This window comes from Silurus meridionalis, chromosome 9 (genome assembly GCF_014805685.1).
Source record: "Silurus meridionalis isolate SWU-2019-XX chromosome 9, ASM1480568v1, whole genome shotgun sequence".
NCBI lineage: Eukaryota > Metazoa > Chordata > Actinopteri > Siluriformes > Siluridae > Silurus > Silurus meridionalis.
In genome coordinates this window covers 4,908,990-4,928,933 of record NC_060892.1, presented here as the reverse complement: position 1 = coordinate 4,928,933, position 19,944 = coordinate 4,908,990, and the positions used below count along the sequence as shown (strand labels likewise).

Sequence of the window (19,944 nt, the reverse complement as noted above, 5' to 3'; positions counted from 1 at the left end):
ATGTTCTGGGCTTCCTACTTTATTAATTATATCAATCTTCTTACTGTTTTTCTTCTTTCGGCTGCTCCCATTAGGGGTCGCCACATTGGATCATCTCTCCATACCCCTCTGTCCTCTACATCTGCCTCTTTCAAACCAACTACCTGCATGTCTTCCCTCACCACATCCATAAACCTCCTCCTTGGTCTTTCTCTTTTCCTCCTTCCTGGTGGCTCCATCTTCAGCATTCTCCTACCGATATACCCCATGTCCCTCCTCTGCACATTTCCAAACCATCTCAATCTCGCCTTCCTCACCGTGTCTCCAAAACGTCCCACATGCGCTGTCCCTTTAATAAACTTATTTTTAATCCTGTCCATCGTCGTCACTCCCAATGAAAACCTGAACATCTTCAACTCTGCTACCTCCAGCTCCACCTCCTGTCTTTTAGTCAATTCCACTGTCTCTAAACCATACAACATCGCAGGTCTCACCACAGTCCTATAAAATTTTCCTTTCACTCTTGCAGACTCTTTCATTCTCCTTCTCTCCAGCACGTACCTCCAGCTCTTCAGGCTCTTCTCAACCTGCTCCCTACTCCCACCACAAATCACAATATCATCCGCAAACATCATAGTCCACAGAGACTCCTGTCTGACCTCGCCAGTCAACCTGTCCATCACCACTGCAAACAGGAAAGGGCTCAGAGCTGATTCTTGATACAGTCCAACCTCCACCGTGAATCAGTCTGTCTTTCCTACTGCACACCTCACTGCTATCACACTGTCCTCATACATGTCCTGCACCACCCTCACTGACCTTCTCTATACTTCTCCATCAACATTCTCAAAGCAAATAATGCATCTGTGGTGCTCTTCCTCGGCATGAAACCATACTGTTGCTGAGAGATGGTCACCTCTTCTCTCAGCCTGGCTTCCACTACTCTTTCCCATAACTTCATAGTGTGACTGAGCAACTTTATTTCCCTGTAGTTACTGCAGGTCTGTACATCTTCCTTATCCTTAAAGATCGGTACCAGCACACTCCTTCATTCCTCAGGCATCCTCTCACTATCCAAAATCTTGTTAAACAACCTGGTTAAAAACTCCACTGCATCTCTCCTAAACATCTCCAGGCTTCTACCAGTATGTCATCTGGTCCAACCGACTTTCCACTCTCCATCCTCTTAATAGCTGCTCTCACTTCCTCCTTACTAATCCTATCCACTTCCTGCTTCACCATCTCCACACCATCCAACCTTCTCTCTGTCTCATTTTCCTCGTTCAACAGCTGCTCAAAATACTCCCCCATCTTCTAACACACTCTCCTTACTAGTCAACACATTTCCATCTCCATCCTTTATTGCTCTAACTTGCAGCACATCCTTCCCAGCTCGGTCCCTCTGCCTGGCCAATCTGTATAATTCCTTTTTTCCCTTCCTTAGTGTCCAACTTCTCATACAGCTCCTCATATGCCTTTTCCTTGGCTTTTGCCACATCCCTCTTTACCTGCTGCCGCATCTCCTTGTGCTCCTGCCTACTTTTCTCATCACTCTGTCGATCCAAATTCTGTTTTGTCAACTTTTTTCTCCTTATGCTCTCCTGCACTTCCTCATTCCCCCACCACATCTCTTTGTCTTCCTTTTTATTTCCAGATGTCACTACAAGTACCTTTCTAGCTGTCTCCCTTATCACTTCTGCAGTAGTTGCCCAATCATCCAGCACCTCTTCACCACTAAAAAAGATCAATAAAACCTTATTGTAGACAAACTATACATTTCTGTCTATTATGCATTCAGGTATCAGACACAAAAGCATTAGTTAATGGTTAAAAATTTATTGTAAAAAGAAAAATACAACATATACAGGTCAGACTGCAGTGTACAGAATAATGACTGTACATATATACAATATATAGTTTTTGTCACCCCTGTTACAGTTTCAGAAGATGCCTCGTTTCCAGACGGCCCTGAAGAGAAACGCACTACACAGCAGAGATACTAGTGTTGTTACTGCACACACTGGGATGGTCAGCGAGGAATCGCCCACTGGAAGCTCGAGACTCACTTTTGACACCTATGGTGGAATAATTAGAGAGGGTAATGTTGGATTTGACAGTTCCTTGTTATTTCTAAACTTAGGGTAGAAAAACCAAAAGCAAAAACACTCCCTTAAATGGAAACTTTATTTTCAGACCATCTCTGACATGTCATGAGTATGCTTATGATTGTGGTTGAACTGTAATAAACTCCTTTTACTCAATAGTTTTCGTCCAAACAAAACAATCCAGGAAATTATAGATATGACCCAGTCAGCATGTCTGCTCACAACAAAAACAGTTTATTTGTGTGTAAATTAGTTTTAATAGTGTTCACTTTAATTCAATCAACATATTGACAAGTACATGTGTAACAATGAATATACTAATTGTAATGTTCCATCTAGCTACTTAGATTGTAGCTAAAAAAGGACAAACACATACTCGTGTGTAAAGCCTGTGAAAATCATTCACCGGGACTCCCCCAAAATGATCTTAAAAATATATATTTTGAAATAAATTACTAGTTACAAATAATCTGTTATGTATCTACTGCACAAAAGCGACAGTGGCAACTAAAACAAAATAAAGCGATTTACAGGCACAAGGTCGGAGGCGAACTTCCGCGTGGTTCATGCACGTTTTATTAAAAAAAGGAACATGCAACACAACAAAACCTTTTTTTTTTTTTTTTATAAGGTTTTTTTTCAGTTGATGTTCTATGTGCTGAAAAGTGCCTTGTTCATGTCCATGTTCATCCTTTACACAAAAAGTTAAACATAAATAAAAACGAAACACGTTTTTTTACATTTACAACATTTACGACTTACAACTGAGCAGGGGAGGGTTAAGGGCCCAGCAGTGGCAGCTTGGTGATGTGGGATTTAAACCTGTAAGCTTCCGATCCAAAGTCCAATGTCTTAACCACTGAGCTACAACCTCCTCCTCATTTTGCCTGAAGACTTTTGCGGGCGGGACCAAACTTAAATAAAATAAAATTTTGGGGCGGGACAGAACACTGCGGGATCGAGAATGAAAAATCCGTCCCGTGCAGGTCTCTAGCCGAAATACATATACATCCTGACTGGGAAAAACCGGGAGCATTCTGAATTTTCAGACATTCAACCTGCACCTCCTTGTTCTGATTGGGTGGATGATGGTGGTTTACATTACATATTATTTGTGCATTTTTTACACCTATTAATCTGTTCTCTATGTTGTTTACTGAACAAACCAAAAAGTGCAAAAGTTGACTAAGCAGGAGTGTGTGGTTGAAAACTTGTTTCATTCATTGGTCAAAAGAAAAAGTGTGAGAAATCATACAGAAGAATGCACAGAGAAATGTGTTTAGGCCGGTTTAAAAACCCACAATGAGAGGGTCTAGTGAAGGAGGATTGTGCATAATCATAATATATTTGCTTATAAATAAAACAGATTCAATTTACAAAATATTGAAACAATGAATTGCTGCTTTAAATATATGTCGGATCATTTCTGCTGCATCGTATCATTGCATAGAAGGCACAACATACACAAACACACACCCCAAAAGATCAGTGTTGCTCCCTCAATAACTCTGCATTACCTACCTGTAATCCATGGATCTCCAACCATGAACATAAACTCTGGTTGTGAATTGTGCAAGGTGCATCAACCAGCCTGTGTGGTAATCCAGGGTCTACAGTGTCACCTAGGATGAATTTACATGAAAGGTCACACCTCACTCACTGAAAATGAATGGGAAAATGATGTCGACATGTACCATAAGAATTCAGATCAATTCAGATCGTTTTTGTTTTTCACCCACAGTGTTCTGGACGAAGCAGCAATTTTGGCGGATCGATGATCACATGTTCCCATCCTCCTGAACTAGACGCCTTGTGGTACCGGCCATGGACAGGAACTGCTGCCTGTAGAGGCTCAGGAGGGCTGAGGAAAACCAGTGCAGAGAAAGCGGAGGAAATGTGGGCCGGGCTCTCGAGATCTAAAGCTGAATCTAGGAGCACCTGTTATATACAGACATAAATCTTTCAGTCTTATAGACATAAAAAGCAGTTTTAAAAAGTCTACAGGTGAACGCCAGAATCATCGCTTGAGATAAAGTAGGCGGGGCTAACATTAGTTAATTATGAATATACATAATTATCCAATTATGAATATTGAATATTGCCAAATTCAAGCTTTCTGAAGCAGGGTGCTTCCAAAGAAGTGGTATCTTAGTGGATAAGATGATGGTTTTGCTCAGAAAGTCATAGGTTCAAATCCCAGAATCACTAAGCTGCCACAACTGGGCCCCTGAGCAAGACCCTCAGTTGTATAAATGAGATAAATATAAGTTACTCTGGATAAGGGCATCTGCCAAATGCCATAAATGTAGAATGTAAATGCAATATTTGGAACAAGTTCAAAGATATTAAATAACATTGTGCAATAACAAGAGTAACACAACAAAAACAGTGAATGACAGGAAGTTCATAAACAAACTGATTGCCTCAGGAGTAAAAACAAATGAATAAATATAAACCCCCATCACCTGTAATCCCATCTCCTCCCTCAAATCTGCAAGCTGATACTGATCCATGTAAACTCCACTGGGCAGTCTGTGAAGAAGCAGAGCCTTGACAGGACGTGATCGCGGCTCATGTCGAACCTCATAAACAAGGTCCCTGAAAAACGCAGAGTAATAATTTAGTAATCCAGCAATTTTTATAGGGATCAATTAAATATGCTTTTCTGTCTGTCTATCTACCTTACAATCTAATAATATAGACCTGATTGCATGATAATTGCAACACAATACATTATATGGACAAAGGTTTGTGGACACCTGACTATTAGATGAATGTGCCTTTTGGATATCCCATTCCACAGTTATTATTCATTTGCTGTTATAATAACCTCCACTCTTTTGGAAAGATGTTCTAAATTTTAAAGTGTGCTTGTGGACATTTGTGGAGATTTGGAGAATAATTTAGTCTCAAGGGTGTAAGTAAAGTCAGGTACTGATGTAGGTGAGGTGAGGAGATCTAGGGTGCAATCAAAGTTCATCCTGTTCAATAGGGTTGAGGTCAGAGCTCTATAGAAGGAGATCTTCCACTCCAGCCCATTTAAACCAAATCTTCATAGAGCTCACTTTGTCACAGGGGCATTATCATGATAGAACAGGTTTGGGTCTCAGTTCATGTGAAGGAAAAAATACCACTTTTTGGTAACAGTCTGGAGAGGAACCACCAACCACATAATGGAACATTATGTGAAAAGTCATGTGTAAGAACTTCAGATGATTGGTTCATACCTATTGATTATAGTTACTCTTCGTTTATTGGGTGGAATGGTCATGGTACACATGGAATGGTCATGGTACACATGGTAGTTTCTCATGTCTATGTGGTTTTCCTCCAGGCTCCCCAGAACATGCTGTTAAATGGACAGGTGACTACATTTGCTGTAGTTGTGGATGAATGCTAGAGGTGCATTGTGTTGGTCTCAATCAGGGGGTAATTCCTACACTGTTCACAGGACAGGTTATGGATCCACTGCAACCCTGATCAGGATAAAGGGGTTTACTAAAGATGGACAGACAAATAAACAGATTGAAGGATGAATTGATGGATGGGTTTCATGACCCCTATTAGAGCATGCATTAAAGCCTTAGACCCCAATTACAGTTGGCTGGACGAATGGATGCATGTACAGATAGATAGACGGATGGATTGATGGGCTGTTCAAAAAAAAATCTGATTCTAAACTAAAAATATTGAAATTGATTCACTGCAACCCTCAAGAGGATAAAGAAGCTTACTGAAAATAGATGGATGAATGGATGGATGGAGGGGTGGGCGGATAGAAGGACAAATGGATGATAAATAGATGGACGGATGGATAGATAAATGAACCGATAGATGAAGCAGTGTAAGAGTGAAGCTGTAATGGAGCCATTATGGTTGCACAATCCAGTGCACCCTTAGTGCAGGTCCCAAGCCCGGATAAATGGGAAGGGTTGCATTAAGAAGGGCATCCAACGTAAAACATGTGCCAAATCAAATATGCAGATCACAAACGAAATAATAAAAAGATTGTGGTTGGCAAAACAGGATTGGGATCGGCAGAGAGATGAGAAAAGTAGGCAGGAGTACAAGGAGATGCGGCAGCAGGTAAAGGGGGATGTGGCAAAAGCCAAGGAAAAGGCAAGTAGATACGATTAGTAAGGAAGAAGTGAGAGCAGCAATTATGAGGATGAAGAGTGGAAAGTCAGTTGGACCAGATGACATACCGGTAGAAGCATGAAGAGAGATGGCAGGGAAGTTTTTAACAAGATTGTTTAAAACGATTCTGGAAGGTGAGAAGACGCCTGAGGAATGGAGGAAGATACCGGTATTTTAAGAATAAGGGAGATGTGCAGACCTGCAGTAACTACAGGGGAATGAAGTTGACCAGTCACACCATGAAGTTATGGGAAAGTTATGTGGAAGCCAGGCTGAGAGAAGAGGTGACCATCTGTGAGCAGCAGTATGGTTTCATGCCAAGGAAGAGCACCACAGATGCATTATTTGCTTTGAGAATGTTGATGGAGAAGTATAGAGAAGGACAGAAGGAGTTACATTGTGTGTTTGTAGATTTAGAGAAAGCGTACGACAGGGTGCAGAGAGAAGATTTGTGGTATTGTATGAGGAAGCCCTGAAGCAGTGAAGTGTGCAGTAGGAACGACAGGCTGGTTCAGGGTGAAGGTTGGACTGCATCAAGGATCACCTCTGAGCCCTTTCCTGTTTGCAGTGGTGATGGACACGTTGACGGACGAGGTCAGACAGGAGTCTTCATGGTCTATGATGTTTGCAGATGATATTGTGATTTGTGGTGAGAGTAGGATGCGGGTGGAGAAGAGCCTACAGAGCCGGAGGTACATGCTGGAGAGAAGGGGAATGAGAGTCTGCAAGAGTGAAATGGAAAATTTATAGGACCGTGGTGAGACCTGTGATGTTGTATGGTTTAGAGACAGTAAAATTGACTAAAAGACAGGAGGTGGTGCTGGAGGTTGCAAAGCTGAAGATGTTGAGGTTTTCGTTGGGAGTGATGACAATGGTAAGGATTAGAAATGAGTTTATTAGAGGGACAGCTCATGTAGGATGTTTTGGGGACAAAGTGAGAGAGGCGCGATTGAGATGGTTTGGACATGTGCAGACGAGGGACATGGGGTAAATCGGTAGAAGAATTCGGAGGATGAAGCCACCAGGAAGGAGAAAAAGAGGAAGGCCATGAAGGGGGTTTATGGATGTGGTGAGGGAAGACATGCAGATGTAGAGAAAGAGTAGTTTGGAGACTGATGACCCGCTGTGGCGACCCCTAACGGAAGCAGCCGAAAGATAACAAAGTGCCGCTGTAATATTTTTTTAATGAACAATGAACTTGACATTTTACCTGTGGAAGCCTTGTTTACTAATCTTCATCGACATGACCACTGAGTCAAGCCAAGAGGGCGCAAAAGCACAACCGCCATCATCTGAAACAAACCGGAAACACAAATAATGACCAGCAATCCATGCTAGCTGTAACCCTCCAATGCACTATAAAAATTAATTATTTTGTATTAATTTTACTTTTCCTTCTATTTTATAACTATCTATATTCTTTGACGATTCTTACACATATTCACCTTTTCCCGAAGCTCCACAAAATGTAACATGCAACACAGTTAGTACAAAATATAAGCTTAGCATGATCAACTCCTGCACCGGCTGCGTCCCTAATTCTTTTCCTCTCCCTAACTAGGCGCCCTCGATAGGATTCCAAAATATGTAGTGCATGTTTAGGTGTAGGCAGGTTTGCGAGGCACAAACAATCGCGTTAGTCGTTATTCTTGTAGTCTTCCTATTCGTGTTGTGTTGAACATCTCGTTTATTTGTTTATACAAAAACTAGTGCACTACATATAAAAAAAAGGAGTGGTTTTGGATTTGGATGTAATCAGGGGTTATTTCCGGGTTCTGCCATTGTCGATCGATAGATGGCGCTAATTCGACAGTTACAGTTACAACCACATTAGAGGAGAAGAAGACCACCACCAAGACCAACAACAACAACATGTGGATGTTTGTCTGTTGAAATTAATCTGTACAAAACCTAAAGGTATGTAAAGCAAACGCAATATAATCAAATCCAGAGAAATTTAAGTGGTTTTGATTTGGCTACTTGGTTTCAGGTGTAGAATCAATGGGCGTTTCAGATAATCCTATTGGCTACTCTATTGCTATGGCAACAGTTAACACATTAGCTTAGCTGCTAGGTAGCTTCTTGTAAATGTTTATTTTCTGCTTTATTATGTATATCTTTAACAAATCAAAAGTTATACACAACTGTCTTCAATTCAAATGTTTAAACAGAGTTAATGGGAGTTTGAGCTGAGCATAAAATCAAAACTGGACATTTAGCAGACAAATAATGAAGTGTTCTTTATTTGTTTATTTAACACAGTCAGTATGTAACTGTGTTTTACATTTTACACCAAATCTAACAAACTCCAAAAATTGACACATTTCTTTAAACCTTCTTTTCATATCTATTTTTCCATTTATGCCATCATCCTTTCCATCCCATCATTCTTCCATCCATCCCATCAAACTTTCATTCACACCATCATTCTTCCCTTCATACCCTTATTTTCCCTGTATCTCTCCACCCCATTCATCCCATCACCATTCCGTTCATACCATTATTCTTCCATTTAACCCTCAATCCTTCCATCTTCCTCCAAACATCCTTCATTTCATATCATGATCCTTTCACCCATCCCACCATCCTTCCATTCATACAATTATTTTCTTATTGTATTCTACCATCCTTCCATCTATCTCATTATCCTTACCATCATCCTTTCATTCCACAAACCTTCCATTCATAAAAGCATTCTTCAATTCATAGTCTCATCCTTCATCCATCCTATCCTCCTTCCATCCATCCGATCAACCTTCCATTCACACCATTATCCTTCTATTTATACCATTATTTTCCATGAATTCCTCCATCCATCTCATCATCCTTCAATTGATCCCATAATTTCTTTCATTAACACCATCATCCTACCATTTGTACCATTATTCTTCCATTTAACCCTCAATCCTTCCATCCATACCACCTTCCTTTCTTTCAAAATTCCTTCTTTCCGTATTTCCCTTATTTTTTTCTTTCATTCCGAACTTCCTTCCGAAACATTTTTTGAGAGTTTTACTAATGTACTGCGTTTGACCAAAAGACTTCAGTGATTCCATAAACAGAAAAGAACGTATTTTCTCTTACAGGTGACGAGAAGAAAAGAATAAAGCGATCAGCTTCATCATGCCTATAATAGCCAAACAATGTGGGATTAAGTTTGATCCACCTTCGGTTGTTTTGATATATGAAAACGAACATACAAACAAGTTGCGGAAAAGAGTGATGCCAGTGAGGAGCTTTTCACAGTTCTCAGGTATCAGATCTTCCGTCTTCGGTTAAACATCACGTGATTTATCTGAATAAGAAACAAACCATGTTTGCGTTTTCTTCGCTCCTACAGACTGCAGCAGGGCTGCAGAGACTAAGCATCATCCCCGTCATGGACGTTACCTGGACTCGGTGTCTCTGGAGCAGCTGGTGAGGTTACACACAGTGCTCCGGGATCACCTGCGAGGTCTCAGTGTGGAGGCGAGTCTGAGAGAACAGCATCGCGCTCAAGCACACGAGGAGGATCTCAACAAGCTCGGCGACGAAGAGCTGAACCGCTGCAAAGCGCAGATGGACGTTCTGTTCGAGGTTAACCGGCGCCACAAGGATGACCCGGACTTTGTGTACGACCTCGAGGTGGAGTTTCCTGAAAACAGCGTACGGGAAACCTGCAGCTGGGACCAATCAGATGAAGAGTTTTGATGGGCAGATAGTGTTGCAGCCTCACAGCTCCTTAACCACCAGGTTGCATCCTGATCGCAATGTGTGAAATCATGAATGAGAAGTTGTATCACTTATATAATGCTAAACACACAATATTGCCAAAAGTTCGCAGACACCTGGCCATAAATTTGGCATGTAACATTTGCTCTAATAATTCCCTCCACTCTTCTGTGAAGATGTTCCACTAGATGTTGGGAGTGTGATTGTGGACATTTCTCTTCATCAGCCACAAGAGTGTTAGTCAAGTCAGGTACTGATGGAGGTGAGGTGAGGAGGCCTGAAGTGCAGTCAGTGATCACATTCATCTCAAAAGGTGTTCAGGGTTGAGATCAGAGCTCTATAGCGGGTCACTCAAGATCTTGTAAACCAGATCTTCATGGAGCTCACTTTGCACACAAGAGCATTGTCATTGGGGTTCCAAGTTCAAGTGAACACAAAATGTTATTATAGCGCATCCAAAGACATTCTATACGATTGTGTGCCTCCAGCTTTGTGGTAACAGTTTGGAGAAGAACCACATATGGCAGAAAAGGTCAGGTGTCCCAATACTTTTGTCCGTATAGTGTGCCTTTTTATAATCTTTTTAAAAACATGCATTATAATACATTCCACATATCAACGTTGTATATCTGAACTAATAATCACAGAGGGATTAAAACAAATGATTTGATTCTCAGCTTCAGATTTTGAATGAGATACTAAAGTTTTTTTTTCAGGATGATACATAAATCAAAATGAAAGAAACATTTCGGACAGTACAACAGCAGTGTGGCTTCGGCGCCAAACCACGTAATCACATAGGCTTGATATAGTTCTTTAAAATAAAAATACAAATAAACACATTAAAAAGCACAGGAACAGACAGCAGGATGTACATTTAATAAATCCAGATTTTATGAAGATGCAAAGAGAAGTGCCTCAAACCCTAAAAAAAAAAAAAATATATATATATATATACATGTACGTGTAACTGGAAATTACCTTAAACCAGAAAACTATTTTTTGCAAAAAAAAAAAAAAAAAAAAAAAAAAGTAGACTATTTTGACACTTTGACCAGCATGAGGACTGCACGGATGTAACTGGATAAAACACAGGGTTACTTTCATCTCATTAACCAAGTATTGTGTATGAGAATAGATTTGGGATTGTAATTCCTAATAGACAAATAACCCATTAAAAAACTTATATACAGTACAGACCAAAAGTTTGGACACACCTTCTCATTCAAAGAGTTTTCTTTATTTTCATGACTATGAAAATTGTAGAGTCACACTGAAGGCATCAAGGGCTATTTGACCAAGAAGGAGAGTGATGGGGTGCTGCGCCAGATGACCTGGCCTCCACAGTCACCGGACCTGAACCCAATCGAGATGGTTTAGGGGTGAGCTGGACCGCAGAGTGAAGGCAAAAGGGCCAACAAGTGCCAAGCATCTCTCTGGGAACTCCTTCAAGACTGTTGGAAGACCATTTCAGGTGACTACCTCTTGAAGCTCATCAAGAGAATGCCAAGAGTGTGCAAACAGTAATCAAAGCAAAGGTGGCTACTTTGAAGAACCTAGAATATGACATTTTCAGTTGTTTCACACTTTTTTGTTATGTATATAATTCCATATATAATTCCACATGTGTTAATTCATAGTTTTGATGCCTTCAGTGTGAATCTACAATTTTCATAGTCATGAAAATAAAGAAAACTCTTTGAATGAGAAGGTTGTACAAACTTTTGGTCTGTACTATATATATATATATATATATATATATATATATATATATATATATATATATATATATATATATATATATACACATTTTTTTGGTCCTCTTATTCACTTTAAGGAGTTCCTCCAATCTTGGACATATGCATGTCCAGAGTATTTGTAAGAACCAAACAGTAGGTCTGATCTGAAACCTGACTCCTCTCAAACATTCCTCTGAACACAAGAATCAGACACGGTGACCAACAAAATTCCCAGACGGAGAGAAAAGTCTGATTCTGTCCATGCAGCGGGCGATATATAAGCACATAACGCAGATGAGCTGTTCATCTGGAGTTACAAAAGTAGTCACGTCATCATCTGAGAGCATAATATATTAATCCCACCCACCTATACCCCCCACCCTCTTCCTAAGATACAACATCCAGCAGGACTATTACACATGGCACTTTTGACATTGTTTGTTCAAAATAAAATCCTAGTAACGTAAAAAAAAATTCGCCGTGAACAAAGCCTCTATGAGCGATCTGTGCTCTGGCGCTTTGATCTCGTACAACAAGCAAATTCAGTAGCCGTGTGTACATATACACGTGTATGTCTACACTTTCCATAGAAAATAAAATAGATACTAGATTACTTGCAGTACAATATTCAACTCTTCTTATTCTTTTTTTTTTTTTTTTTTTAAACAAATGAGACACATTTCAAGTAAATTAAAAAATAAATGGTTTTTCATTGTGACCCTCTTTTCCTTTATCATAGTCATATAGAAACAGATATATATATACTGTACATAATATCCTATTTTACCACATAGACAAAATACATATAATAGTATATATATTTTGCATGTAACTGTGTATTATATATATATATATATATATATATATATATATATATATATATATATATATATATACACATACATACACATATATACACACAGTTACATACAAAAGTCATAGAGATAAAAATCTTATTTTTTCTTCCGATCCTGGGTGCACCGTGGACAAAACCTAGAGAAAAAATATATTTTTAAGCTGTTCAATCTGCAGCGTATTCGTATCTTTATGGGCATTCAATCACATTTTTTTGACGTACCATTTTCCTTTGGGCTTTGTTGTGAGATCCACGCACGCAAAGTGAAACCATTCGATTGGACACTGTTTAAAAAGGAATAAAAGAGTGTGTTAAAAAAAGAGCAGACATTTATATCTCATCTATCCAACTGAGCACTGGTGATGCTGGGATTTACACTCATGACCTTCTGATCAGAATTCCGAAGTCTTAACCAATGAGCAACCACTATCACTTCAACAGTGATTATACATATAATAGTGACATTCGGTGCCACCCAGATGAGGATGAGGTTCCCTTTTCAGTCTGGTTCCTCTCAAGGTTTCTTACTTATACCATCTCAGGGAGTTTTTCACCTGCCACAGTCACCACTGGCTCGCTCATTAGGGATAAACTTATTTATTCGTTATTACCATACATCTGTGTAAAGCTGCTTTGAGACAATGTCCATTGTTAAAAGCGCTATACAAATAAAAAATATTTGAATTGAATTATAGCCTACTACTACGATTAAACACTTGGGAAGATCTGATATAGGAATATACAGTTTATTTTTAGTAATTTTTTTATAACCATGTATTTTGTACATTTATGGTTACATTTAATGAAATTTAATTTTTGTCAGACAAGTTTCTGTTCTTATCAACAGAGTGTTTCTTTTTTAAGAGTTATATATTTTTAAAATACATTATGTATTTAATAACATTTTATTTGTTAATTTTTTATCCTTAGATTATGTAATTTGTCTGTGAATTAGTTGTTAATAGATAAATGAAAATATGAAAGAATGGGTGCTTTTAGCTAGAACTAGTGTCAGAGCTGCTCTTGTAGTAATTCACTTAACACCTGACCAATCAGAATTAAATATCTGATATTATAATATAATATAATATATTAGAGGTTGACTGATTTATCAGTTTTAAAAACACATACTGATAGTTTTTCCGGGTTGCGTTCACTCCACTCTCATTACGAGAGCGGCCTCTAGAGGCGAATCACTAACACCACACGCTGTTTGTTTTTACACGAAGCTGCACCCTGAAGGAGAGCACTATAATATATATTATTTATAATGTATTAATTATATAATTAATTAATAATCATTTAACACTTTTTTTATGGTTCAGTACTTTTTTTTTGTAATAAAGTTCAGTACTATTTTTACATGAATGTTTATTCATAGCTACCAGCAGGTATGATCCAACCTAGCTATCTGTAAAATCCACGATCGACCTGTAGTATAAATAGCAAATGTGTACATGGGAAATGTTATCGTGAATCTAGAAAAATATTACTTTTGTCTTTAAAGCAGTGGTCCCTTAACCTTTTTTGGCATCATGGAAAAGTTCACACAAATTTTTTCCCCAGATACCAGGGTATAGGCTCAACAATATACATATTATATAACTATTATGTACATTATATGATTTAATTATGAATTTAATTTACATATACACTGGTCCCCCGGAACTCGCGGGGGTTACGTTCTAAGAAAGTCTGATATAAGTATGGTACCTTAGTGAATTCATCTAGACATTGTCACTTTATAAACATAATAGTGTACAGTATTTGACCAAATACATAGTTGAAATTATTATTCCCAACGTTTCTAAACAATCGGTCCTGCGAATTTTCAATAATGAAAATGTAACTCAACTCACAATAATGCATGATCAGTCTGAATTTAATTTATCGATTCTTATATCAAAAACACTGTGACTGATACAAGTCTAAACTGATATAAGAGGAAGTGGTTGGGTTTTTGTTTTGTTTGTTTTTTAAAAAAAAATCCTGAATATCGTGAGTCAATCAAATGGAAATAACTAAAATAAAAATTTAGATTTTTTAATTCTTACTTTTTAAAAATGATAAAAGAACAAATCAATAAATAAAATGATAACTAATGAGACGTACATCTGGGTTGTCGCATCCAATCATTTCTCCATATGACACTTGATGGCACAGACAGTATGTAGGCTCGTTGGGGTCCACTGGCATGTCCAGGACATCTGATGGGTGCACCGGCAACAGGGATTCCTGAAAATCGGGACTAGAAAAATCCAGAAAGGAAAGGCAACCATAAGTAATTTTAATGGAAATAATGTGAACTAACAATTAACTTATTAATGCTGACAGAAAAATAACACACTTCATGAACTATGAATAATGAATTAATTCTAAAAAATAAAAAAATAACCTGTTTTTTATTTTCTTCTTTCGTGGTGAATCATCATCTGAGCATTTCCTTCCTCTGCCTTTGGATCCTCGCTTTTCCTTAAGCCCTCTACCACCTCCTTCTACAAAAAAAAAAAAGAAGACATACAGTCTAGTCAACATGGTGTAAATGTTCTAATGCAGGCCAAGCCAATTTAAAACCTCTATAAGAAAATTAACTGGTCTCTTATTTCCCAAGGAGACAAAACAGAGAAAGCCATAAACACTGCTGCTAATAAAACCCGGTGCCAAACTCTGACCCTATCATTTGTGTGTCTCAGCATTAAATGCATTCATCCCTGTGCCCACTTCCTTTATGTTCTTGGCTGTCAGACGAGGAACCAGAAATCGTTCCAGTGGAATCCCAGACGCTCACCGCAATTGTGCAGAGTCGTTTTCTCAATAATTGTAGCCTTTCTGCCTTCTCTAACCAGTCTGGCCATGTTGACCTCACTCATCAGCAAGGGGGTCCGTCATGAGTAGGGTTAGGGGATTTCCTAATGAAATGCATTCTACATTCAGGGTAAAGTGCTTCAAAAGTTGAAGGGTGCAAATACTTATGCAAGACACTGAAAGGTCTGTTCATTCATCTCATATGTAATATACTGAATGTTTAATCTGTTCCTCATTCACTTTCAGATAAAGACATGTATAAGTGTAATAAATGCCCATTACCCAGAGTGAGTGTGCGGCCCTGGTTTAAATAAAAGCGCATCATTGCTATTTGTTTTATTCAATTAAATCACATCTATAAGCAGCAGAATATCCAGGTTTCAACTATTCTGCCTCAGACTGAGCCGAAACGAGATCATTTTCTTCTCGCGTAGCGTTACCCGACGCCAAACTTTCAGCAACCTTGTCATTTGTGGCTTGAAAAAGTGCATGATTTAGAAGTTGGCTCAGAGGAAATCAAATCACAAAGCCAATCTCATCCATTTATTCTTCACAAAAACTGCTGCGTCTGAATTAACGGTCCAACCCGCAGAATAGGAAACGGTTCAGCCAAAAAAATATTTTTCCACATAATCCTTTGTAGTCAATCAGCCAAGACATGTTTAATGTCTGTTTTAGTCCTGTCAGTTATACTCAAGATCTGCTGATGAAGCGTTTTTTCTTTAAAGAATAACAAAAGCACTTTCTCAAAAATGAGCCGATGGGAGTTGTACATTTGTAAACTTGTTGAGCTCAATTCTAATTGCTAAGACAAAACTATGTTTTTTGAACTGCAAGCTTAACTCCACATTTTCATAAGATCACGTAGTAAATGATGCGCATAATAAATGATGTATAAGACTTTTTGTCTTCTTTGGATGTGGTCAAATAAAAATGTCCCTTCCCTTAAAGTACGAGATCTTAACCTGTTCCAGCATGGCAATGCTCCTGTGCACAACGCAAGCGCTGAGAAGATGCTTTACATGTGTTGGAGTGAAAGATCTTAAATATCCTGCTACAGAGCTCAGACCTCAACCCTACTGAACACCTTTGGGATGAATGTAAACGCTGACTGGACCCCAGGCCTCCTCACCTCACCTACATCAGGTACCTGACAATACTAACACCCTTGCAGCTGATTAAGCACAAATCTCCACAAGCACACTCCAAAATCCCGAATAGTGAAACGTGGAGGTTATAAGGAGACCAAATGGTGACTTAAACGTAGAATGGGATGTTCATGAAGCACATACCAATCTTATGGTCCACAAACTTTTTCCATTCAGTGTATGTAATGGATAAGCTGCCGCTTTTAAAGTCTTACTTTTTAGTGCTCTACTCTCAGGACTCTCATAACCGCTGACATCCAGCTTCTCCTTAAGCTCATTCTCAAACCGGGCCAGGTCTGCGTCCAGCCTTCGGATGTGCTTGTCAACCTAGAACGCATCGAAAAGTCCACAAGTGAGTTTGGAAGAATTTTACTAGTTGTTTAGAAATAAATAAGGATTTTTATACTCACTAACCATTTCATATGTCTGCATGGCAAGCTGCACTTTGTCATCGCTGTATTCTTTACATTTGCTGTAGGCGCTCTGAATCTTCTGCAGATGCTCCACCCTCTGCTCAGAAGCAAGGTTCCGGACGTTTGTGATGTACTCTTCGGCGAGTTTATCGATCTCTCCCTTCTTTTCTACCGTGTTGTAGTGACACATTGATTGAAAGACCAAACGATCACAAAACACACATTTATTTAATATTTACACATATTTAACGTTATATTTCATTACCGTGAGGCTGATTTAAATGGCACTATCATTATTGAGTAAGATTAAAGGCAGATTAAAATTTGCTACTCAAATTAATTTTTACTGTCTGCCTGCATACAATCCATGATGAGAACATCCTGATTTGGAATTATGCAGTAGAAATAAATTTATAAATTCGATTCAGGCATTCATGATGAGATTGTGATGAAATTCATAGTGAGATCATGACAAGATCATAATAAGGAGATTCATGGTGAGATCGTGATGAGATCATGATGAGAAGAGTTATGGTGAAATTGTGACGAGACCATAATGAGGAGATTCATGGTGAGATCATGGTGAGATTTTGATGAGGAGAGTCATGGTAAGATCGTCATGGGGAGATCGTGATGAGGAGAGTCATGGGGAGATCGTGATGAGGAGAGTCATGGGGAGATCATAATGAGGAGAGTCATAATGTGATTGTGATGAGGGAATTCATAATGAGATCGTGATGAGATCATTATATCATGAAGAGGGGATTCATTATGACATAATGATGAGATTGTGATGAGGGGATTCATAATGGATTCGATTCAGGCAGACACTAGAAATGAATCGACTCTCCTTGAATCCAATCCACAATGAGAATGTATTCAGACTGCATGAACACCTCTCCTCACCCTCTGTTCTGTTGTCCAGCTCCCGCATCAGGGTGAAGTTCCTCTGTAGCTCACACGGCAAATTTTCAATGCCTGCAACATATTTACGTATTTAAAAAAAAAACCTGTACCAGCACATCGGCAACATCACACCTCAATCCTGTCTATCCTGCACTCGCTGTGTAATCTGGGAACACCTAGGGTTTACAGACACTCGCAATTTCAATGGTGTGTATTATATATATATATATATATATATATATATATATATATATATATATATATATATATATATATATAGTACAGACCAAAAGTTTGAACACACCTTCTTATTCAAAGAGTTTTCTTTATTTTCATGACTATGAGAATTATAGAGTCACACTGAAGGCATGAAGGGCTATTTGACCAAGAAGGAGAGTGATGGGGTGCTGCGCCAGATGACCTGGCCTCCACAGTCACCGGACCTGAACCCAATCGAGATGGTTTACGGGTGAGCTGGACCGCAGAGTGAAGGCAAAAGGGCCAACAAGTGCCAAGCATCTCTCGGGGAACTCCTTCAAGACTGTTGGAAGACCATTTCAGGTGACTACCTCTTGAAGCTCATCAAGAGAATGCCAAGAGTGTGCAAAGCAGTAATCAAAGCAAAAGGTGGCTACTTTGAAGAACCTAGAATATTACATTTTTCAGTTGTTTCACACTTTTTTGTTATGTATATAATTCCATATATAATTCCACATATGTTAATTCATAGTTTTGATGCCTTCAGTGTGAATCTACAATTTTCATAGTCATGAAAATAAAGAAAACTCTTTGAATGAGAAGGTGTGTCCAAACATTTGGTCTGTACTATATATATAATTTTTTCTTTTTTCATTATTATTATTATTATTATTATTTTTTTTTTTTGCTCTAAAACTTATTGTGATTTAATGACTGGTTTGTTGAGCTGATAAATAAACTGTGATAGTATATAAACACTCTAGAAATGTAAAAATATGAAGAAAAAGAACTGGGAACCCTTGGTATAACCACCAAATCATATGGCATAATGTGAATGACTGGGAGCCAGGTGTGGCAGAAGACCAGATGTTGTGTTTACAGCTGACTTGTTGGAAGTTTTGTTTTATTATTATTATTATTATTATTATTATTATTATTATTAAATATTATTCAATTCTCATACACCATATCCCTAATTTAAATAATATAATAAAATAACAAACAGAGAAAAGGATTTGAGGATATTGTTTTGCTTGACTGGCAACGTTCCTATGACTATATACCAGGTAGGTTGCTAGCTAGCAAACACGGGGAAACTTTCATATTAGCCAACAAGACAAATCTAACATGATATTAAATACCGGTTTGCTTGTCATCTCTTGTTTGTTTGCTGTAATCGTTCAGGGAATATATATATATTTAATATATGTAGAAAGACCGACCAACTCGACAGATATTTCAATATCAGCAGGCCAGTCCCATAGCTAGCCTAGCCTAGCTCCCCTGCGCCGACTGCGTTGCGAAGCCACCAGACGCCCTCATGAGCGCCAGATGTTTTTTATTTATAAAATAAAATAAAAACACGCATTATCGGACACTAAAATAAAGGAAAAAATTACACTTACTATCGAGATAGTGTTCGAGGTATATCGCCGTCGCCATTATTTTCAACCTTCAAGTTAGAAGTGAAGCTTGTTTTTTTCGTCTGTCAGGAGAACAACATTGGGATACGATTAATTATTCATTAGGAGCTCTATTCTCATTGGACAAGAAGCTTCTGATTTGCATACTGGCCCCTGATTGGATAGTATTTGGGCTTGGCTTATTTCTTATACATTAAGGTAAAAAAAAAAAAAGGAACCGTTGCCACATACATTCATACATACATACATACATACACGTGCATATACACACACACACACACACACACACACACACACACACATATATATATATATATATATATATATATATATATATATATATATATATATATATATATATATATATACATTTTAGGACCCCTGCCATTGTTGTGTAGTTTTTAAATTTAAATTATACATACATATATTAGGGTTGTTAATCGATTAAAATATTTAATTATGTATATTTTTATCAATTAACCTGATATATAGATAAAAATGTGTGATTAATTTGCGATTAATC

General features: G+C 38.3%; 3 protein-coding genes across 4 annotated transcripts; 1 reads left to right on the top strand and 2 right to left on the bottom strand.

Moving 5' to 3' along the window:
- Positions 1-1,799: 1,799 nt before the first annotated feature.
- On the bottom strand, positions 1,800-7,806 carry pigx (phosphatidylinositol glycan anchor biosynthesis, class X). Its single transcript, XM_046858327.1, has 6 exons — positions 7,667-7,806; positions 7,432-7,513; positions 4,550-4,682; positions 3,824-4,022; positions 3,606-3,706; positions 1,800-2,054 (listed from the first exon to the last, which is right to left on the bottom strand). The coding sequence occupies exons 1-6, from the start codon at positions 7,728-7,730 to the stop codon at positions 1,920-1,922; spliced, it is 714 nt and encodes a 237-aa protein (XP_046714283.1). The 5' UTR covers positions 7,731-7,806; the 3' UTR covers positions 1,800-1,919.
- A 195-nt stretch (positions 7,807-8,001) lies between these two features.
- Positions 8,002-10,608, top strand: cep19 (centrosomal protein 19). The gene is made up of 3 exons (XM_046858328.1): positions 8,002-8,138; positions 9,308-9,474; positions 9,562-10,608. Exons 2-3 carry the CDS (start codon positions 9,345-9,347, stop codon positions 9,909-9,911), a joined length of 480 nt encoding a protein of 159 aa, XP_046714284.1. The 5' UTR covers positions 8,002-8,138; positions 9,308-9,344; the 3' UTR covers positions 9,912-10,608.
- Positions 10,609-12,361: 1,753 nt separating this feature from the next.
- ing5a (inhibitor of growth family, member 5a) lies at positions 12,362-19,527 on the bottom strand. 2 transcript variants are annotated; one of them, XR_006926863.1, is made up of 9 exons: positions 19,404-19,527; positions 17,800-17,871; positions 16,895-17,061; positions 16,696-16,807; positions 14,923-15,022; positions 14,640-14,775; positions 12,750-12,811; positions 12,569-12,664; positions 12,362-12,520 (listed from the first exon to the last, which is right to left on the bottom strand). XR_006926863.1 is itself a non-coding variant. In XM_046856861.1 (8 exons), exons 1-8 carry the CDS (start codon positions 19,438-19,440, stop codon positions 12,625-12,627), a joined length of 726 nt encoding a protein of 241 aa, XP_046712817.1. In that variant the 5' UTR covers positions 19,441-19,527; the 3' UTR covers positions 12,362-12,624. The 2 variants fall into 2 exon arrangements, 1 of the variants encoding a protein (XP_046712817.1); XM_046856861.1 differs by having other exon boundaries at positions 12,362-12,664.
- Between the last annotated feature and the right edge of the window lie 417 nt (positions 19,528-19,944).

Coding starts and splice junctions, on each gene's coding strand:
- pigx (XM_046858327.1), bottom strand. CDS start 7,730: ATGCTAAGCTTATATTTTGTACTAACTGTGTTGCATGTTACATTTTGT. Junction 4,023..4,549: donor GGGAGGAGATGGGATTACAG/GTGATGGGGGTT, acceptor TGTATATAACAG/GTGCTCCTAGATTCAGCTTT. Junction 2,055..3,605: donor TGGAGATCCATGGATTACAG/GTAGGTAATGCA, acceptor ATTCCACCATAG/GTGTCAAAAGTGAGTCTCGA.
- cep19 (XM_046858328.1), top strand. CDS start 9,345: ATGCCTATAATAGCCAAACAATGTGGGATTAAGTTTGATCCACCTTCG. Junction 9,475..9,561: donor GAGCTTTTCACAGTTCTCAG/GTATCAGATCTT, acceptor TCGCTCCTACAG/ACTGCAGCAGGGCTGCAGAG.
- ing5a (XM_046856861.1), bottom strand. CDS start 19,440: ATGGCGACGGCGATATACCTCGAACACTATCTCGATA. Junction 17,872..19,403: donor CCTCGAACACTATCTCGATA/GTAAGTGTAATT, acceptor AATATGTTGCAG/GCATTGAAAATTTGCCGTGT. Junction 16,808..16,894: donor CCATGCAGACATATGAAATG/GTTAGTGAGTAT, acceptor GATGCGTTCTAG/GTTGACAAGCACATCCGAAG.